At 44.9% G+C, this 17,677-nt stretch overlaps 1 protein-coding gene across 1 annotated transcript in view; it reads right to left on the reverse strand.

Moving 5' to 3' along the window:
- GATC (glutamyl-tRNA amidotransferase subunit C) overlaps positions 1–17,677 on the reverse strand; it is a 95,120-nt gene that overhangs the window by 21,204 nt on the left and 56,239 nt on the right. Inside the window, exons 3-4 of the mRNA XM_085634604.1 lie at positions 4,707–4,876; positions 344–447 (exon numbers count right to left, since the gene is read on the reverse strand). Coding sequence (XP_085490730.1) covers positions 344–447; positions 4,707–4,876 — 274 coding nt within the window. The remainder of the gene's footprint in view (positions 1–343; positions 448–4,706; positions 4,877–17,677) is intronic.

Consider the following 17,677-nt stretch of genomic DNA (forward strand, 5'->3'; position numbering starts at 1 on the left):
ACGGCGGATCGCCACCGCCATGTGGGCGGTGGCGATCCGCCCTACATCCTAATCGACCCCTTAGACTCCCTGATAGGGCAGATGTATATTCACTCGAAGCTAGCATTGGCACAAACAGTTAAAGAAAATGGCTGGATTCCAAACCCACTTACCAAACAGAGTCTAGGTCTGTCATCTGACACTCACATATTGTCCCCAAGTACAGGTTTCAATGAGACATTTTAGAGCACGGTCATTTCAATTACATTCAGTATGGGTGTAAATGTATAGTTCATGGGCAATGAGCAACTTTTCAACGATATATATTATGCCAAGATTCAGGAGTCCTCCTCTGATACCATACCTGGAGGTGCTACGAAATACTCTTCCACAGTGTGTTTGGCATTCTTCAACAGCTCCTCAGCACAGTTTCCTTCCAGCGTAGTATCTTCTTGGAGGTACAGACACCTAAAGTAAGACAGAGGTTAGAGTATGTTCTATGCTTTGTCCTCATATTACAAAATAAACATTTACACTAAACTCAGGTAGGATGGAAGAGTGCTCCATTACAAGTCAAGTTATCTTTGTTCTAACTCTGTGACATAGGCATCTACAAAACCCCTTTCATCCGGCTCCTTCAAAGGCGAAGAATGTCATAAGGCCAAAAGACCACAGAACGTAAAACAGTGTATACCATCATCTACACAGGGTTCTCCACACTTGGTCCTGGAGGGCTGGATCTATGCCAGATTTTTAGCATATCCACATCTAGCTAAATGTAGTTATCTTAAAAATCTGGCATGGATCTGGACCTCCAGGACCGACTTTGGGGAACTCTGATCTACATGCCTTAGGACGTTTGCCACACGATCATATGCCTTACTCCTACATTAAACACTTTAATAGGATACAGGGTGATAATGAAATTGCATTAAGCATGATTTGACTTCAGATTGTCTTACTGAGTTTCCAAAATAGAGCTTTAGAAGTAAGTGAATGGCTCTTATCTTGTCCAGCACCTGTAATTGAGCCGGAGGGTGGGGAGGGGCAGGCCACAAAATGCAGGAATGATCAACAGACTGTGTTGGAAATGGCCCTTTTTGCAGGGTCATCCCTAAGCTTTTTGCCTTCCTCCTGGATTTGTTCTAACCTGTTTTTGTTGGCTTTATGACTCTGGGCACTTTACCACTGCTGATCAGTGCTAAAGTGCATGTGCTCTCCCTATGTAAATATGACATGTGAATTGGTATATCCATGATTGGCTTATTTGGTTTGCCTGTTAGTCCCTAGTAGCATGGCCTATGTGTGCCCCGGGCTGGTAACCCAAATGCTGCCGGTGGGCCTGCAGCGCTGGTTTGCGCCACCCACAGAAGCAGCTTGTAAAGTGTACCTCAGACCTACCACTGCAGTGTCTGTGTGCAGTCCAGAACAGCCATCTTGGCTGTGAAAAGCCCACACTTCCCAGCCCCTGAACCTTCCCTTGGCATCATGTGAGTCACCCCTATGGTAGGGTGCATTGTATGTGTAAGGTAGGACATGCCCTGATGTGTGTAACATGTCCTGGTAGTGAATTACACCCAATTTCGTTTTTCACTACTGTAAGGCTACCTGTTCTCCATAGGCCAGAATGGGCAGTTTGACTATTACATTCTATAGTCCTAACTGACCCATAGAACATGGTAGAGAAACGAATTTATTATACCTGAGCTCAGAATATTAAAATACATCTTTTAGTGAAGTTTATTTTTATATTCTGTGTTTGAAAATACCACTTTTAGAAAGTAGGTATTTTCTTGCCTAAGCCTTCCAGTGTGCTCTTGATATGTGTATTGGCTGTCTGGTTCTGGAGTGACAGGGCTGGGGAATTCCAGGAGACAGGGGGAGGTGTCCCAGAGGTGAATAGAGAGATATGCATCTAGATGGGTGGGAGGAGTTGCACCTGGGACCTGAATAGGGCTGTGCCTTCCCTCCACAATGCTGGCTCCACCTTCTGTGGTGCGTCTGATGTCTCTACCCTGCACTCTGAAAGGAAAGAAGCAGCCTGGTAAACAAAGTGCTCCAGGACTGAGCAGAACTGGTTCTGGCTGGGTTCAGTGACTTGTAGCTTCTGAGAGCAAAGAATTTTGGGGTATAAATATCTGTGCTGAAACCCCTACAATTTGTATTGCTCCTGGACAACAAGAAGAACCTCTGTCCGTGTAACTGAAGGAATCTGCAGGAGGTGACTATCCTTGTGCTTGTGTGCTGTTCCTTGGATTGGCCTGCAGTGGTTACTACTGGACTTGGAAGAAGAGGAAAACGACTTTGAAGGAACTTTTATTATCTTGCTACAGCAATCACCCAAGGGCTAGAAGAGAGCTAGCCTCCTGCTGGAGTCTCAGGCACATCAGACTCCACCACCAGCCTCCTGATTCCTCCCAGCGAGGATTTCTATCTGCAGGTGAGGCTCCTGTGAGTTCCAGGGCCTCTAGTTCTACTACAGAGAAGAGAGTGCTGAAAATCGTCGCTAACGCCCGTTTGCAAGCCGCCGCAGCTGAAGAACGTAAGGAAAATCATTGCGCTGCTGCCGCTGAGGGCTCGCTACCATAAATCATTGCATCGCACGTTAGCGGGCTGCCAAAGGCTCGCTAACCGGAAGATCATCGCATCGCACGTTTGCGGGCCTCCAAGTGCTCGCTAACCAAAGGTCATCGAGTTCATCGCTTCACAACATTGCTGCGCGGACGCCGTGCGTCCGCCATTTTCATTGCATCGCATCGGGATCGTCGTTCCGTCGCGGAGCGCCATTTCTTTTCATCGCAACAAGATCGCACATGCAACAGGCTCGGCGCATCATCCTCCCTCGTGGCAAGGATTTCAACGCATTGCCAGCTTAGCGTGGAGAATTTGTCGCTTTGTCCCGCACGCTTCTGCAGATCAGCACATCGTCCTCCCTTGCGGCAAGGATTACACGCATCGCTGGTCTCGCGTGAGGAAAATCATCGCTACAGCTCCTTTGCGACATTTTGGTTGTTTTGCTACAGAATCCAGGTACTTTGTAAGTAAAAGGGTCACAGAGACCACTGCTTTGAACTGAACTCCTCTTTGCACACTTAGGGTATTCTTGAAATGCTGCAAAAATAGTTCAATTTTACAGTATTGTGGCTTTTTACAGTTATTGGTCCTGTGTTAAGTCTATATATAAAGATACTTATTTTTCTATAATTACTTGTGTGGTGTCCCTTTGTAGTGTTCTTCACTTTGTTACGGTGTATGGTCATAAATGCTTCAAACACTGCCTCTGAGATAAGCCTAGCTGCTCGTGCTACGTTACCACAGGGTTGAGCAGGGTGTAGCCCACTTACTCTAACTTAGGAAGAAGGGTCCCTACTTGGACAGTGGCCAGCCATTGCCAACTAGAGACCCCCATTTCTAACAGACTGCAAAATACAATGTCAAATAAACTAATGTATAATGGACCCGATTGTTAAAAGATTTTGCAGTCGCTAAGCATGCAATTTGCAAAATCATAGCCATTTTGTCCGCAAAACCTCAAATCGCAATGTACAATGAGATTAAAAAATGCCATCGCAAGTCGCCATGTACACCTTGCTACTTATGCACACATTGTGACTTCTTATGATTCAGTAGATAAGGTGTATGTACCAATCCTTTTCTACCACAAAACTGGTCGCCAAGCTTTGATAGCACACCAATGCCCCAGAAGATACTGGATGTTTAAAGTGGAAGTTGCCGATGAGTGAGAGCTTCCATTCTGCAAATGTGGGCTCACACACTAGAGGAGCAGCATGCTGCCACCAGCCTATCGTGCCTTGTAGCCTCCATCCTTGCATTCACAATTTCATAGGTAAGATGTGGAAATAGAATCCTGCTTTACTAATATTAATGATTTCGTTTTTGTGCATTGACAGATTTTGTACATCTTACACAGTGCAAAAGTATTCTCAGGTTACAAACCAGTCACTGTGTTTGCACAGTGACTGACTTTGATCTAAGAATAATACATTAGGAGCTAAGGGCCAGATTATGTAGACCGCATTTTGCAATTCCCTAATTGCGAATCACAAGGATTCGCAATTAGGATATCGCAAAATGCAATGTATGAAGGTGTGTAGTACACCTTTTGCGATTCCTAAGGGGGTCGCAATTGAGCTACCTCATGAATATTAATGAGGTAGGTCGCAATTTGCGACCGCCTAGGAATTGCAAAAATCACGGGGATGGTGGCTAGCTGAGATCATCAGACCGCTTTTCAATAAAGCAATCTCAAACGAGATGCTTTACGAAACGAAAAATGAAACGTTTTCATTTTTGAAGAGCAGGCAGTTGTCCATGGGACCACTGCCTGCTTTTAAAAATGGTTTTACAAACATTCACAAAATGGAAGGGGGCCCTTGGGGACCCCTTTCCATTTGCGAATGGGTTACCACCTACTTGAAATAGGTGGTAAAATGCGAATGTTTTGCGACCGTAATTGCGGTCACAAAACATTCATGCATACCGATGCGATTCGGTATTAGGAAGGGATGCCCTAAACACGCCCCTTCCTAATACCGAATCACAAACCCATTTCGCAATTCGGTAACAGCAATTTTTGCATTTGCAAACGGTTGCAAACGCAATATATGCTTGATACATCTGGCCCTAAGTATCTAAAAATATGATTATGTTTTGCCTAACACAGACAGGGCATGTGCTCCATAACCCTATGGAGGATAGTTAGTTACCTGTCTTCTAGTACAGAGTCCATTGGTTCAACTCCTTCCGTATTGACCTCCTGAAGCAGATCAGCAAACTGAATGGCCTTTGCCAGGCGCTCAACACCCTCCTGATTTCGAAAATCAACCAGCGCCAGACGTTCCAAGTGGTCTATCAACTCAAAGGTTACCTGTGGTGTCTGGAGGAAAATAAACATATATTAATGAGAAGTAAGATCTATGATCATTCTACTAATATTGAGAGCAGCTGGTTTTAATGAATGGTCTGTGTCAGTCTGCCTCAATCGTCAACACACCCAGTGCATCACAATAATATGTCAATACCCTGTCTTACATCTGGGCACTGATTAATTGGCAATAGAGAAAAATGACGTAACTAAAATATACAAAACTATGTGTAGGAAGCTGGCTCTGTATATACTATACCAAAATGAGGTATATTGTGCACAGAGTCCAGTGGAACCCCAAAGGTAGGCAGAGGTAAAAGTAGATAGCACCTTACTCTCTATTTGTGGTAGTGTGGGCGAGCAGCAAGTCTTTATCAGAGGGTAGTGCTAAGCATTTATTGTACACACTCAGGCAAGAAATGGTGTCAAACTCTCAAAGACAGAACTCAGACCAATTGGTTTGTATAAAAATATTATTTAGTTATATTTATTTTCTAGAACCAAGCAAGCCTGGCACAGGTAAGTGTATATGGTACTATTTGGCAGGTTGAACAATACAAGCAAGCTGGATAAAAATGACTTTGCTACAGGTTTGTAAGTACTTTGAATACAGTTGAAATTACTGTTAGATTACTTTTGATTACTTTACAGATTACTTTATGGACTACTTTTACTATTCAGTGCAATATGCCTCGATATCACACTGGGACATTCCCTGAGAAAGGGTAAGTAAAGCAGTTTTTGTATATTTGCAGTTTTGCAAGTTTTCATACAAAACCGACTCCACACTTGGAACAATGTGCACAAGAAAGAAGTAAATGCAGTCCAATGGAAGGAAATAAGGTTATTGCTTTCAAGGTAAATACTTAGGTTTGGGAGTTGGTTTTCTGGGGTTAGAACCAGGGTTCCCCCAGTGTCAAGGATGCACTCTCAAAGCACCCTCAATGGCACTAGGGCAGCCGTGTGCAGAGTGCTGCGGCCCAATGTTATCCAATGGGGGATAGGGGACTTCCGGTTGGTGGCTACTCATATGCAGGCCACCAGGTTGTGGGAGCAAAGCTCCTGGTTTTAGGCTCAGGGCAAAGGAGATCCGAGTTAGCACCCAAAGTTCATCCGCAGCGCCACAGGGGCTGCTGGGTGCAGGGTGATGTATTGGTGTTGGGTGCCCTGTTGATTTCAATAGGGATTCTCCAGTTCCAACAAAGACTGCAGGCTCGGGGACGAAGATCTTCTCGAGGTGACCACCGGTTGGAGAGGTAAGTTGGGATGCCTGGGGATGCTGGAACATCGTTGCTTGGGCCATCCAAGGTCGTGGGACGTCGGGTGCAGGGGTGTCTTTAGGCGTCCGGGTTTCTTACCAGCTACAGTCGTGGTCAGGAGGATCCTCCAGAAAGGGGCTGCAGGTGTCGATTGGAGATTCGAGGCAGGTCAGAGATCACCAGATCTCAGGTCAGGATCACCAGGGAAACCTCCTTGTGGTTTTGGGCCACTAGAGCCATGGGCGTCAGGTGCAGAGTGGTGCTGACTCGCGGATTTGGCCAGACCTAGTGTCTGTGGGTGATCAAATCCGGTGATCACGGAAGACAAAGTCTTGGTTTTGGAAGGCAGGGCAGGTCCTCCGGGTTCTTGAGGGCTGCTGGCTGGACACACTGGAATTTCACTGGAGCAGGTTTGCGGTGTGGACAGGCGGGTAGGGCTGGGGTCAAGTCAGTGGGCGTCCTCCGCTTCTTAGTTCAGCACAGCTTATTCAGTACTTCTTCTCCTTTTCTTCTGGTCCGTTCTGGTCTGAGGGGGCAAGGTTCAGGGTTGCCCCTAAATACTAGATTTAGGGGTGTTACAGGTAAGTAATGGTCGGGACCAATGGGTCCCTTCCTTGGTGTTTCCAAAATACACAAATATTTGAAAGACCTGCCGTTTCGACCAATTGTCTCAGTTCGTGGATCACTTTTTTAGCCTTTGGGGAAATATTTAGATCACTTTTTGCAGAAGTTTTCTACAATCATGGCACTCCAACATCAAAGACACCACAGATTTTTTACTAGAACTTCAGACCGTGGAGGCATCAATTCAAGATCAATGGTTATTATGTACCATAAATGTTACGGCACTTTACACCTCAATTCCTCAAGCTGAAGGGATGGAAGGGGTTGAATGGCCACTGTTACAATCCTCCAACATAAAAGCAGACAAGGTCTTTTTATTGGAATTGGCTCACTTTTGTCTACACCATAGTCACTACCAATGGCAGGATAAATTCTTTGCTCAACTAACCAGAACATTAATGGGTTTTTCTGGAGCACCTGTATATGCAAATATATTTATGGCAAAGTTTGAGGATGAGTATATCTTCGGACACAGGAGTGGCACACGAAAATCGAATTGTATTGCAGATTTATACATGATATATTTCTCATTTGGACTGTCACAAGAAATGAATTGGAGAACATGATTCATTCATTGAATACACAAAATCCCAGGATTAAGTTTACACATACTATTTTTTTGTTATTCTTTTTTTATTGAAGAAAAACAAACATATGACAGCGTATTATAAAGTGACGCCGTGCAGTAAAACTTTAACCACCATCAATTTGTCAGTAAATTCCAACATTACAATTACATTACATATCGTCAATTTCACCTCGTGACCAGTAATGTCACGGAGTTATACATTCCTGTATAGAGGGATCAAAAAACGCTACACGTAACATTCCCCTCACTTTGTTCCATTCCCCCCCACTCCCCCCAGATCTTGGTCCATTTTCCGGGGCAACCCCTCCCTTCGTAGATCACCCTCTTGGTCTGCATACACCAGTCCATATCAGCTTCCCAGTCCCGGAGTTTGGGTGCCGTGTCTCCCTCCCATGCTCTAGATATGTTACGTTTCGCAACTACATTTCCGAGGGAGACCCAGATCCTTTCTTTAGCCGTCAAGTCAGTCGCATCCCATATGTTAAGAAGGCAGAGTCTGGGGTGACTTCCATACTTTTGCCGCAAACTTCCCAGATTTTTTAGGTAATTTTCTTCCAATATAACTGTATAATCGGGCATTCCCACCACTAATGTAGATACATACCCACTTGACCACAACCCCTGGGACACCTTGGGGAGCTCAAAATGCCCGTCTTGGCCAACGCGACACCAGTATGATAAACTCTATGGAGGAGCTTAAGCTGGATTAATTTAAATCTAGATTGCATTGCAACCTCCCGAGGGGAGGCCAGCGCTACCTGCCACTCCTCATCGTCTAAGTCTCCCACATCTTCCACCCACTTAGAACGGGTCTTTGCCAAGGGGTCTCGGGTATTATCCTTCTATAGGTCACGGAGATTATTTTGTCTTTCAAATAATCATCAGGGAGTCTGTCCTCTAATGGCGAGGCTGCTGGGAGATCCGTGCCCTTGCGCACAGCCTTATACAATGCATTGCGAACCTGAAGTTATCGAAAAGTTTCCCTCGGATTTAGATCATAATCTCGTTGAAGGTCACCTAAGGGGACCACTTTGCCTCCTGCCCATAAGTCGCCTACAGTTGAAAGTCCAATGAGGTTCCGATTACGAACTCCCGGACTGTGTGCCAGGAGCCCCAATCGATCAGACTCAAAGAGGGGGGTGGCTAGGGTAATCTTGTTTTTCCAACCCAAGGTGGAGGTCGCCGCGTACCATAATGTAACCACGGTTGTGGTCGGAGTGTATACCAGGGCATTTGTCTGCCCTTCATATAATGCCCATTGATAAGAGCCAGCTATCATATTGTACCTATCCATTCTATAAGCAGGTTCACTTACTGGCCAATGTACCCAGTGGTTGGTGACCGCTAATTGGGAAGCCCAGTAGTAACTCTTGAGTGCCGGAAGAGCAATTCCACCGTCGTACCAACTCTTTGTGAGCTTAGTCAAGGAGATACAGGGAGTTCCGTTGTTCCAAAGAAGGGTCCTGACCTCTGACTCTACAGCCTGGAAATATTTGTGCGGGACAGGGAAGGGTGTATTTTGTAACGCGTAAATAAATTGAGGCAAAGCCATCATTTTGTATAAAGCTGCCCTGCCCAATAATGTGAGTGGCAGTGACTTCCAGTGTTGTATGTCGGTCTGTAAAAGGCGCAGTGGCGGGGCCAAATTATTATCATAAAAGGCCACTGGGTCCATCGTGACATAGATCCCCAAATAGCGAAATCCTTCCGTGACAATCCTAGCACCGCAGTGTGCGGGTAACCTAAGATCCTCCCCAGAAAGAATGTATATAAGGGACTTATCCAAGTTTATCGTATAACCGGAATATTTCTGAAACAGGGTGAATATGTGAAGTATTCTGTGGATGGAAAAATAGGGCCTGGCCAAATACAGTAAAATATCATCAGCGTAGAAGGAGATTCTATTTTCCCAGTCCATTGTCCAATTTAAGACTCTGATAAGAGGGTCCCCCCTGATCCAACGGTTCGAGGACCAAAGCAAATATCAGCGGGGAGAGTGGACATCCCTGCCGTAAGTTTACACATACTATTGATCAATCAAACATAGCTTTTCTGGAACTATTAGTCATCAAAACAGATTCAGGATTACATACCCAGATTTTCGCTAAACCCACAGATAGGAATGAATAATGCATTGTCGTTTACAAGTTTCTACCCAAGGCATGCAACTTACCACTCTTTACTAGTTAGACAGTAATTACAAATATCATTAACACCAGGTGGGAATTGTTGCAAAATGAACCAGATTTCAACAACTTGTTCAAGGAGCAACCCATGCATGCCTACACAAGAGCACAAAACCTTAGAGAATGACTGGCAACATCCGAGACAATGCAAAATACCGGATGGGAAGGCAAAAAAAAAAATGTTTGAATTGTACGCACTGCAATATTGTGATTACTGGAGGGAATCTAACTCATCCAAACACAGGAGAAATCATAAAATGGAGACTCACATCGTACTGCAATACGAGGTATGTAATATACTGCATTAAATGCATATGTGGGAAAAACAGACATGAAGATCAAGATAAGAATGACGGAACACAAAAGCACGATAAGAAGAAAAAAAAAATACATCCAGCGTAACAACACATTGGCAAGAAGCAAGACATTTAATTTCTCAGTTAAGGTTTCAGATTATTGAAACAGTAACTCCAAGACCAGGCATAGATATCACTAAAAGATTACTTCAATGTGAAATATACTGGATTAAACGATTAGACTCATAATTACCAAAAGGTCTTAATGACAAAATGGCCATGAGCTGCTAATTATAACATCATTGCATATTCAGAATCTGATTAGAGATCATAGTTTACACTCAAATAAAAATGAATCTGTGGAAGTTTAGGATACATGTCATCCCATAAACAGAAAATAATAACGTCTGACAGAGGTTGACAAATTCACACACTGATCACACCTCAGTTATAACATCACAAAACACACGATGGGGAGACGTTTAGGATTATCTGCGTTGTGTTCCACCGGTACATACTGAGATACAGTATAATGACAGATGGCATGATAGATTGGTTGAGACTACTGGGTAATGAGCAAGCAAGACAGTGATTATGCTGATAGGGAAGTGCTGATTTGGACACGATAACGTTGGGATGTGATTAAGCATGGCAGAGTAGAAAGATGTTGACGTAATAGAAGCAGTGATTATTGTTGTTTATATCAGAATCATCCCAATCAGATGCAATCGTTTGTAGTTGTTATTCAGTTGGTACTTATCTTCTCATAATTACTATAAGTAACTGAATTGTATTAGGCTAACATTTTAGGCCAGCTAAAGATGGCGGATACATTAGCGAATGGATGGATTACGCGGTCATAGTCTGTCGTTGTTCTTTATGGTCACGAATAAATGCTCCAGTGTATATGAAACCGGAAAAGTTAGGAACCACATTAAGGTGACAGCGTTAAGAAGCGGTTATTTTTCTGAGGTAAGGTTGCAAAAACAGGGGATGCATATATCACGGCAAGTTACGGATGGTATTGTGCATCTTGGGATTCACTTTGGATTTGTTTCAAAGGTGTTCTAGATTGAACGCAGCAACAGTCACTTACGAGTAAGAGTTACGATCCTTAATTTAGTTTTATATCACAAGTCATTGATGGGATTGTGTAGCTTTGGCTTTACTTTGAATTTGTCCCATAGGTGATATCGAGTTCGAGAAACATCCGAGTGATAATGGACTAGACATAACGCAGCAATATTTATCTACCAGTAAAAGTTACGACCTTAATTCAATGCACATAATTGTACATGGTTTCAGTTGGTTTAGATATCTTTTAAACAAAAGTGGTTATTACATTTCAGCATATTTATCGGTATCTCAATACGGTAGAAAGGTAGGCATCTTTACACACATGGGGCATGAGGCGATGCGTTTGAGCATAAATGAGAAGGGAAATGTGAGAGTGTATAGACAGTTTACGTGAACACAGCATTGGGGTTGTAATGAACCACTGATTTACACAACCACACTTATACTGACTAATGCATGACAGCGAGCACCAATACTATTACCACTGGCAGCAGTCGGCTCTTTGTTTAGTTTCATTAGAAGGAGTGTAGGCATGGTTTATGGGGAAATTATGGAATTATCGGGAATTATACACGTATAATAGCAGCATGTTCACAGATGTTTAATGCAAAATATTGGTTAACGAAACTAGACCCACCCTTGTACTTCATGTTTTTGGTTTTAAAAAAAGGTCTTTTTCAGGATTGCCCATGAAGGTGGGATTTAATAGACCCGAAATGCATTGGGCATGAATCATTCAGGATGATTATAAACATGTTTAGCATGAAAAAGAATGTATATGTAAATTGTGTTTGTTTGCAACAACAATTATGATGACAATTCATGAATGTTAATGAATTTTACATTATATCATGGTTTAAAAAAACAGAGATTAAAGAATAATGAAGAGTAGAATGATAATAATAGTATTGTGATTGATATTGGGGAGTTACAGTACATGAACAGTGCACTCTACATTCAAGTTGAACTGCTTGACGAATTATAACTACACCCCTAATTATGCCACCCTCCAGTGGGAAGGAGCATATGCCTCTCTCTGGTTGGCTGGGTCCCCCCATCTGCAAGATGGCGGGGACTGAGAGTTGTGCTCCACCTCGCCTCCCCCACCTGAGGGGTTGCACACCTCCCTTCCTCACTTGGTTTTCCCGCAAATTCTACCACCCAAAGTGGGGGTCAGAACCGGTGGGGGCCAGATACTGGAAGCAGCAAATAGCTGGGGTAGCTCATAAGACAGCAAGCCTTTAAAGCTTCCCCTTCGTGGACCCTGCCCATCCTGGGGGAGGAGGCTTGGCACCTCGTCCCAGAATGTGCCTTGTTCCAGACCCCCGAGAGCAGCAGGCTCTCGACCCAGGGGTCCAGAAACATGTCTGGTGGTGGCAGCTGGCGAGCAGCCACTCAGCCAGGACACTAGAGTTAGGTTGTTTTTTGGGCGGCATCTTTAAGATGCCCTCTGAGTCCATTTTTCATTAAATCCCACACTGGCATCAGTGTAGGTTTAATGTGCTGAGAATTCTGATACCAAACTTCCCAGTTTTCACTAAAGCCATTATGGTGCTGTGGAGTTCATAATGACAAGCTCTCAGTACATATACTCTTAATGGCATTACTGCACTTACAATGTCTGAGAATTGGATTAGACTCTGTAGGGGTACAGGGCTCATGCACCTGTACCCTCACTACTAGTATAGTGCACCTAGGTAGAGGGGTGGCTGACCTATATAAGGGCAGTGGGTTGTAGGCATTGCACACAGGGATGTGTGCCATGTCGGCTCTTCACTTTGTTCTGCACCAAAACATGAAGCCTGCAATGACAGTGTGTGTGTGTAAAGGTACATGGCCTCTAAGGGTGGCACAATAAGTGCTGCAGTCCTTAGAGGCCTTCCCTGGCAACAATTCCCTTAGTACCTAGGGTACCATTTTCAAGGGACTGGCATGTGGCCAAAGAGAGCCAATTGGGTTTGGTTTCAATGCAGTTTAGGGAAAGAACATAGGCCCTGGGTACCTGGTTGGCAGGAACCCAGGGCACACTCAGTCAAAGTACATCAACAGTTTGGCAAAAAGTGGGGGCAACCATGCAAAAAGAAGGCACTTTCTAACACTATGCAAATACCTGGCATGACACAATAGCCCCAATATAAATTTATTGGATTTTCCACAGGTTTATGAGTAGGCTGAGGGGAACCTTTGAATCGGAGAACCGCTGCCTACCTGCTGGTTTTCACTGCCAGAGACTTCAGTCCCCACACTGCCTAGCGCCACACACGCGCACGAGCGCGCATAAAGCTCCGGCGCTCCTCCTGCAGAGCGGGAACCTCTGAATCGGAGAAACGCTGCCTACCTGCTGGTTTTCACTGTTGCAGACTGCTCCCTCATTGCTGGTGGCTTTACCGCGCCCTGGGCTTTTGTTTGCTGTGTGTCTCCTTGCCGCCGCCATCACTACCCTCGCGGCCAGAGACTTCAGTCCCCACACTGCCTAGCGCCACACACGCGCACGAGCGCGCATAAAGCTCCGGCGCTCCTCCTGCAGAGCGGGAACCTTTGAATCGGAGAAACGCTGCCTACCTGCTGGTTTTCACTGTTGCAGACTGCTCCCTCATTGCTGGTGGCTTTACCGCGCCCTGGGCTTTTGTTTGCTGTGTGTCTCCTTGCCGCCGCCATCACTACCCTCGCGGCCAGAGACTTCAGTCCCCACACTGCCTAGCGCCACACACGCGCACGAGCGCGCATAAAGCTCCGGCGCTCCTCCTGCAGAGCGGGAACCTTTGAATCGGAGAAACGCTGCCTACCTGCTGGTTTTCACTGTTGCAGACTGCTCCCTCATTGCTGGTGGCTTTACCGCGCCCTGGGCTTTTGTTTGCTGTGTGTCTCCTTGCCGCCGCCATCACTACCCTCGCGGCCAGAGACTTCAGTCCCCACACTGCCTAGCGCCACACACGCGCACGAGCGCGCATAAAGCTCCGGCGCTCCTCCCGCGTCGCGGGACGCGCGCGGGCGGCGCCGGGCTAAGCCCGGGCAAAGGGCGGGCCCTCTGTGGCCCTCAGAGGCCGATAGAGGTTGGGTTGGGACTGCCCCCTGTAAAGTGACTGTTGGAGTGTTCATTCATCCTTGGAACTGTACAGGTGATTACTAGTCGGTTGGTTTGTGCTCTGTGCTGCTCGGTGGAAGAATGTCGAAAGGGTCTTCTAAAGCATGCTCAAGGGTTGCGGGTATGGGGACCTTGGATAGTTATTTAAAACAGGCAGAATCTGCCATTGTGAAAGAGATCGCTTCAGTCGAACGAAGACTATCATTGGACCCCATTAGATTATCTGTACCTTTATCACCCGCTGTAGTTTGTTCATCAAATAACATTCCTGAGGATGATGTGCATTTACTTGAGAATAGGAATGGCTCTTGTATTAATGTTAGTCCTACAATCATGTCACCTCCCTCAACCATAGCGAGTCCTGTACAAACCTCACCTGTAGTTCGTACCAGACAATTAAGAATTAGGTCTAATCTGACTGTTGGTGGTGGTAAAATTGTCACGGGGAAAAGGAAGGCGAAGGACAACCCACAGGGTAATAGAAAACCGGCAAAACTATCTAAAGCTAATAATCCCGCTCCCGGTTTGAATAAAACCACTACCGAGGTTTCATCCTCAGTTAGTGAGAACCTGGGAGCGGCAGGGAATGCTAGCACTAAATTAGCTTTGGGTAGTTCTACCGATAGAAATAGCGAAAAATCTATGTCAGAGCTCATAAACATTCTCGGTGAGCACCTTAAATCATTTACTGCTCCGTTATTGGTTACCCTGAGGCGCATTGAGGAGCGGCTGAACATAATTGAGTCACACCTTACTCCTAAGGCTTCTATTCCTGGTCCTAGTACCCGAGCAATTAACTCTCTTAACTCAGTCACTGCCTCGGTTAATAATCTGCTGGATACCATAATCACTGTACCCCAACAACCAGCACATCATGGTTCCACCTTGGCTTCTGGCGTAAACCCACCACCCATAGCTTTAAATCCTATGAGTACAACTCAAACGGTGGTTTCAGGCTCTCAGAACATTGAAAGGGGGCCAGGCTTTTTAGCTAACTATGACAAGAGGGACTCCCTGCACCTACCTGTTGAGGCCTGTCCATACACCATTATTTTAGCTAATGTCCCAAAACTGGAAGGGGATAAAAGAGAACATTGGACCTCTCTGAAAAACAAGGCCATCCACTTCTTATCCAGAAAAACTGTTGTGGGTCAACATCTTGCTAACAACTTTATGATGATCAGAAGGGTTCCGTGGGTGGGTAGGACAAATAGGAGTCTGACAGGTGATTGTATTGTTGTAAGTTTTAGATCTCCAAGGTTGGTTGAGGATATACTGAAACAGGCGGGGACAGTGAGAATCCAGACGGATTTTGTTAATGTTCTTCCTTTGGGCTTCTTTTATCCTCCTTCTCAAGTTAAGCCGTCACTGTGTGACCCCTCTAGGGGTATTAGCTTAAACAACTATGCTGTCCCTATTTCTAACAGATTTGATGCTCTCTCAAATCTAAATGATAATGAATGACTAGGGACATTGGCAGAGCGTAATACTCTAGATAGCGGGCCAACTGGCTGTGATGAAAATATATTGCAGCCATTGGATGATAGTCTTGCCGTATCTACTTTTGGTTCAGTGGGCAATCTATTTAGATTGGTCAGTTGGAACATAGCTGGGCTGAAAAATAAAATTGATGACCCAGCTTGGCGGGCACTTATAGGTTCAGGACATATCATTAGTTTACAAGAAACCTGGGACACAGAGAATACCCTGTCCGTTGATGGCTACAGGAGTTTTTTTGTTCCAGCTGTACCTTCAAACGCTGGGAGGGCAAAGGGTGGGCTGGCTACCTTAATCTCCGCTAGTATATCGGGCCATCAGATCCAAATAGACACAGGTTCACGGAACAGTTTGGCTGTACAAATTTCCCTGTCAGAAGGAGGCGTTCTTTTAATCGTAAACTTTTATAATTCTTTTGAAAGAGTCACCACAACCGATCATCTCTTAGCTTTAACACGCTTTTTGGCGGCCTACAAAGACGCTAACCATAATGACTGTTTTATTATAATTTCGGGTGACTTTAATATCCACGGCTGTCCTGACACTTGTCTGTCTTTTGATCCTCTAGGCTCATCTGCACAAGGTGATGCTCATTTTGAGCACTCTGTCCAGGGAGAATGTCTTGAGTCAATCTTAGCACATTTTGGCCTTATACTCCCTTCTTTGACGTCGGAGGAAATTCCCACTTTTAAATGGAATGGTAAACATTCTGTCATCGATTATATTTTTATTAGCTTTGCACTTGGTAACATGATTCACGGTTACAAGGCGATATGGTCACATTTTAGTGACCATAACCCTGTGGTCCTTAGCATTTCAGAAACTCTTATCATCCCTACTAAAACTCCGGGCAGGACGGATAAATCTAATATCCGCCCCTCTGACCAGAATCGCAGGATTAGATGGAACAAAATAATTCCGGAGGACTTTCATTCTAATCTAAAAAGGAAGGTGGGTCCCGAGATAAATACTTGTTTGAATCTGGATGCCGGTAATAATGAAGTACTAGAGGCTTACTCGGCAATTTGTTCTCAAATCTCTGCTGATCTCAGCTGCCCAGCCAAGGGTAATGATAATATTGACTTGGGATGGTTTGATAGTAACTGCTCTCTGGCAAACAGAAGGCTGAAGGCTGCCTTACGTTGTAAACCTATCAATAGGCCGATCATTGCTATGCTTAGGAAAGAATATGATAAAGCCTTGAAAACTAGAAAGCGAAAGATTAGAGAGGATGCGTGGGTGGAACTAGCTTCCGTGGATGTTCTTAGAAATAGTGCAAAGTTCTGGTCTGTGGTGAACAAACCCTATTTTAGCGACGCTTGCAACGGCCAACTAGATTGTGGTATAGGGGAAGACTTGTGGTGTACCCATTTTAAGTCAGTCTATGAAGGGGTTAGAAATGGGGCGTCGACCCCGTCGTCCCCCTTTGTAAATCAATATACTTTATCGGTTACTAAGACCGAGGTAGTCGAGGCCATTGAAAAGATGACAAGCAACAAAGCCCCGGGCCCGGATGGTGTTCCGGTTGATCTTTATAAATCTGACCTTGAGACTTGGTCCGTGGTTTTAATGAATGTTTTTAATAGGATTTGTGTTTCAGGCATCCCGGATACTTGGTCTGAATCCGTGATTATACCCATTTTTAAAAAAGGTTGCAGGGGGGACCCCAGTTGTTACCGCCCTATCTCCCTTATCGATTCTGCAGCCAAAGTCCTAGGGCGTGTAGTTTTGGGGAAACTAACCGCGTGGTTGGAGGATAATGAGACCCTTTCTTGCCTACAATATGGGTTCAGAGCAGGCCGAGGTACTATAGATCAAAGTCTGAACCTATATTTATTAATAGGCAAATACACCATTGCCAAAAAAGGGAAATTATATCTTGCCTTTATGGACCTGTCCTCGGCATTCGACCGAGTGAACCGGTCAAAGCTGTGGGATCTGCTTCTTAAGTGTGGCATTGATAAAAACATTGTATTTTTCCTGGCTGATTTACATAGGGATCTCACCGCCACCGTCAGATATGACCGCCTGGGTAATTGTACCAGTAGGATTGGAATCTCGAATGGTGTTAGACAGGGCTGTATTTTAGCCCCCCTGCTTTTTACTTTATACATTAATGATTTAGGTGCTGTTTTGACTAAATCGTGCAAGGACATTCCTAGAGCTGGCAAATTCTCTATTCCGGCACTATTATATGCCG

Source organism: Triturus cristatus, chromosome 11, assembly GCF_964204655.1.
Source record: "Triturus cristatus chromosome 11, aTriCri1.1, whole genome shotgun sequence".
Taxonomy (NCBI): Eukaryota; Metazoa; Chordata; class Amphibia; order Caudata; family Salamandridae; genus Triturus; species Triturus cristatus.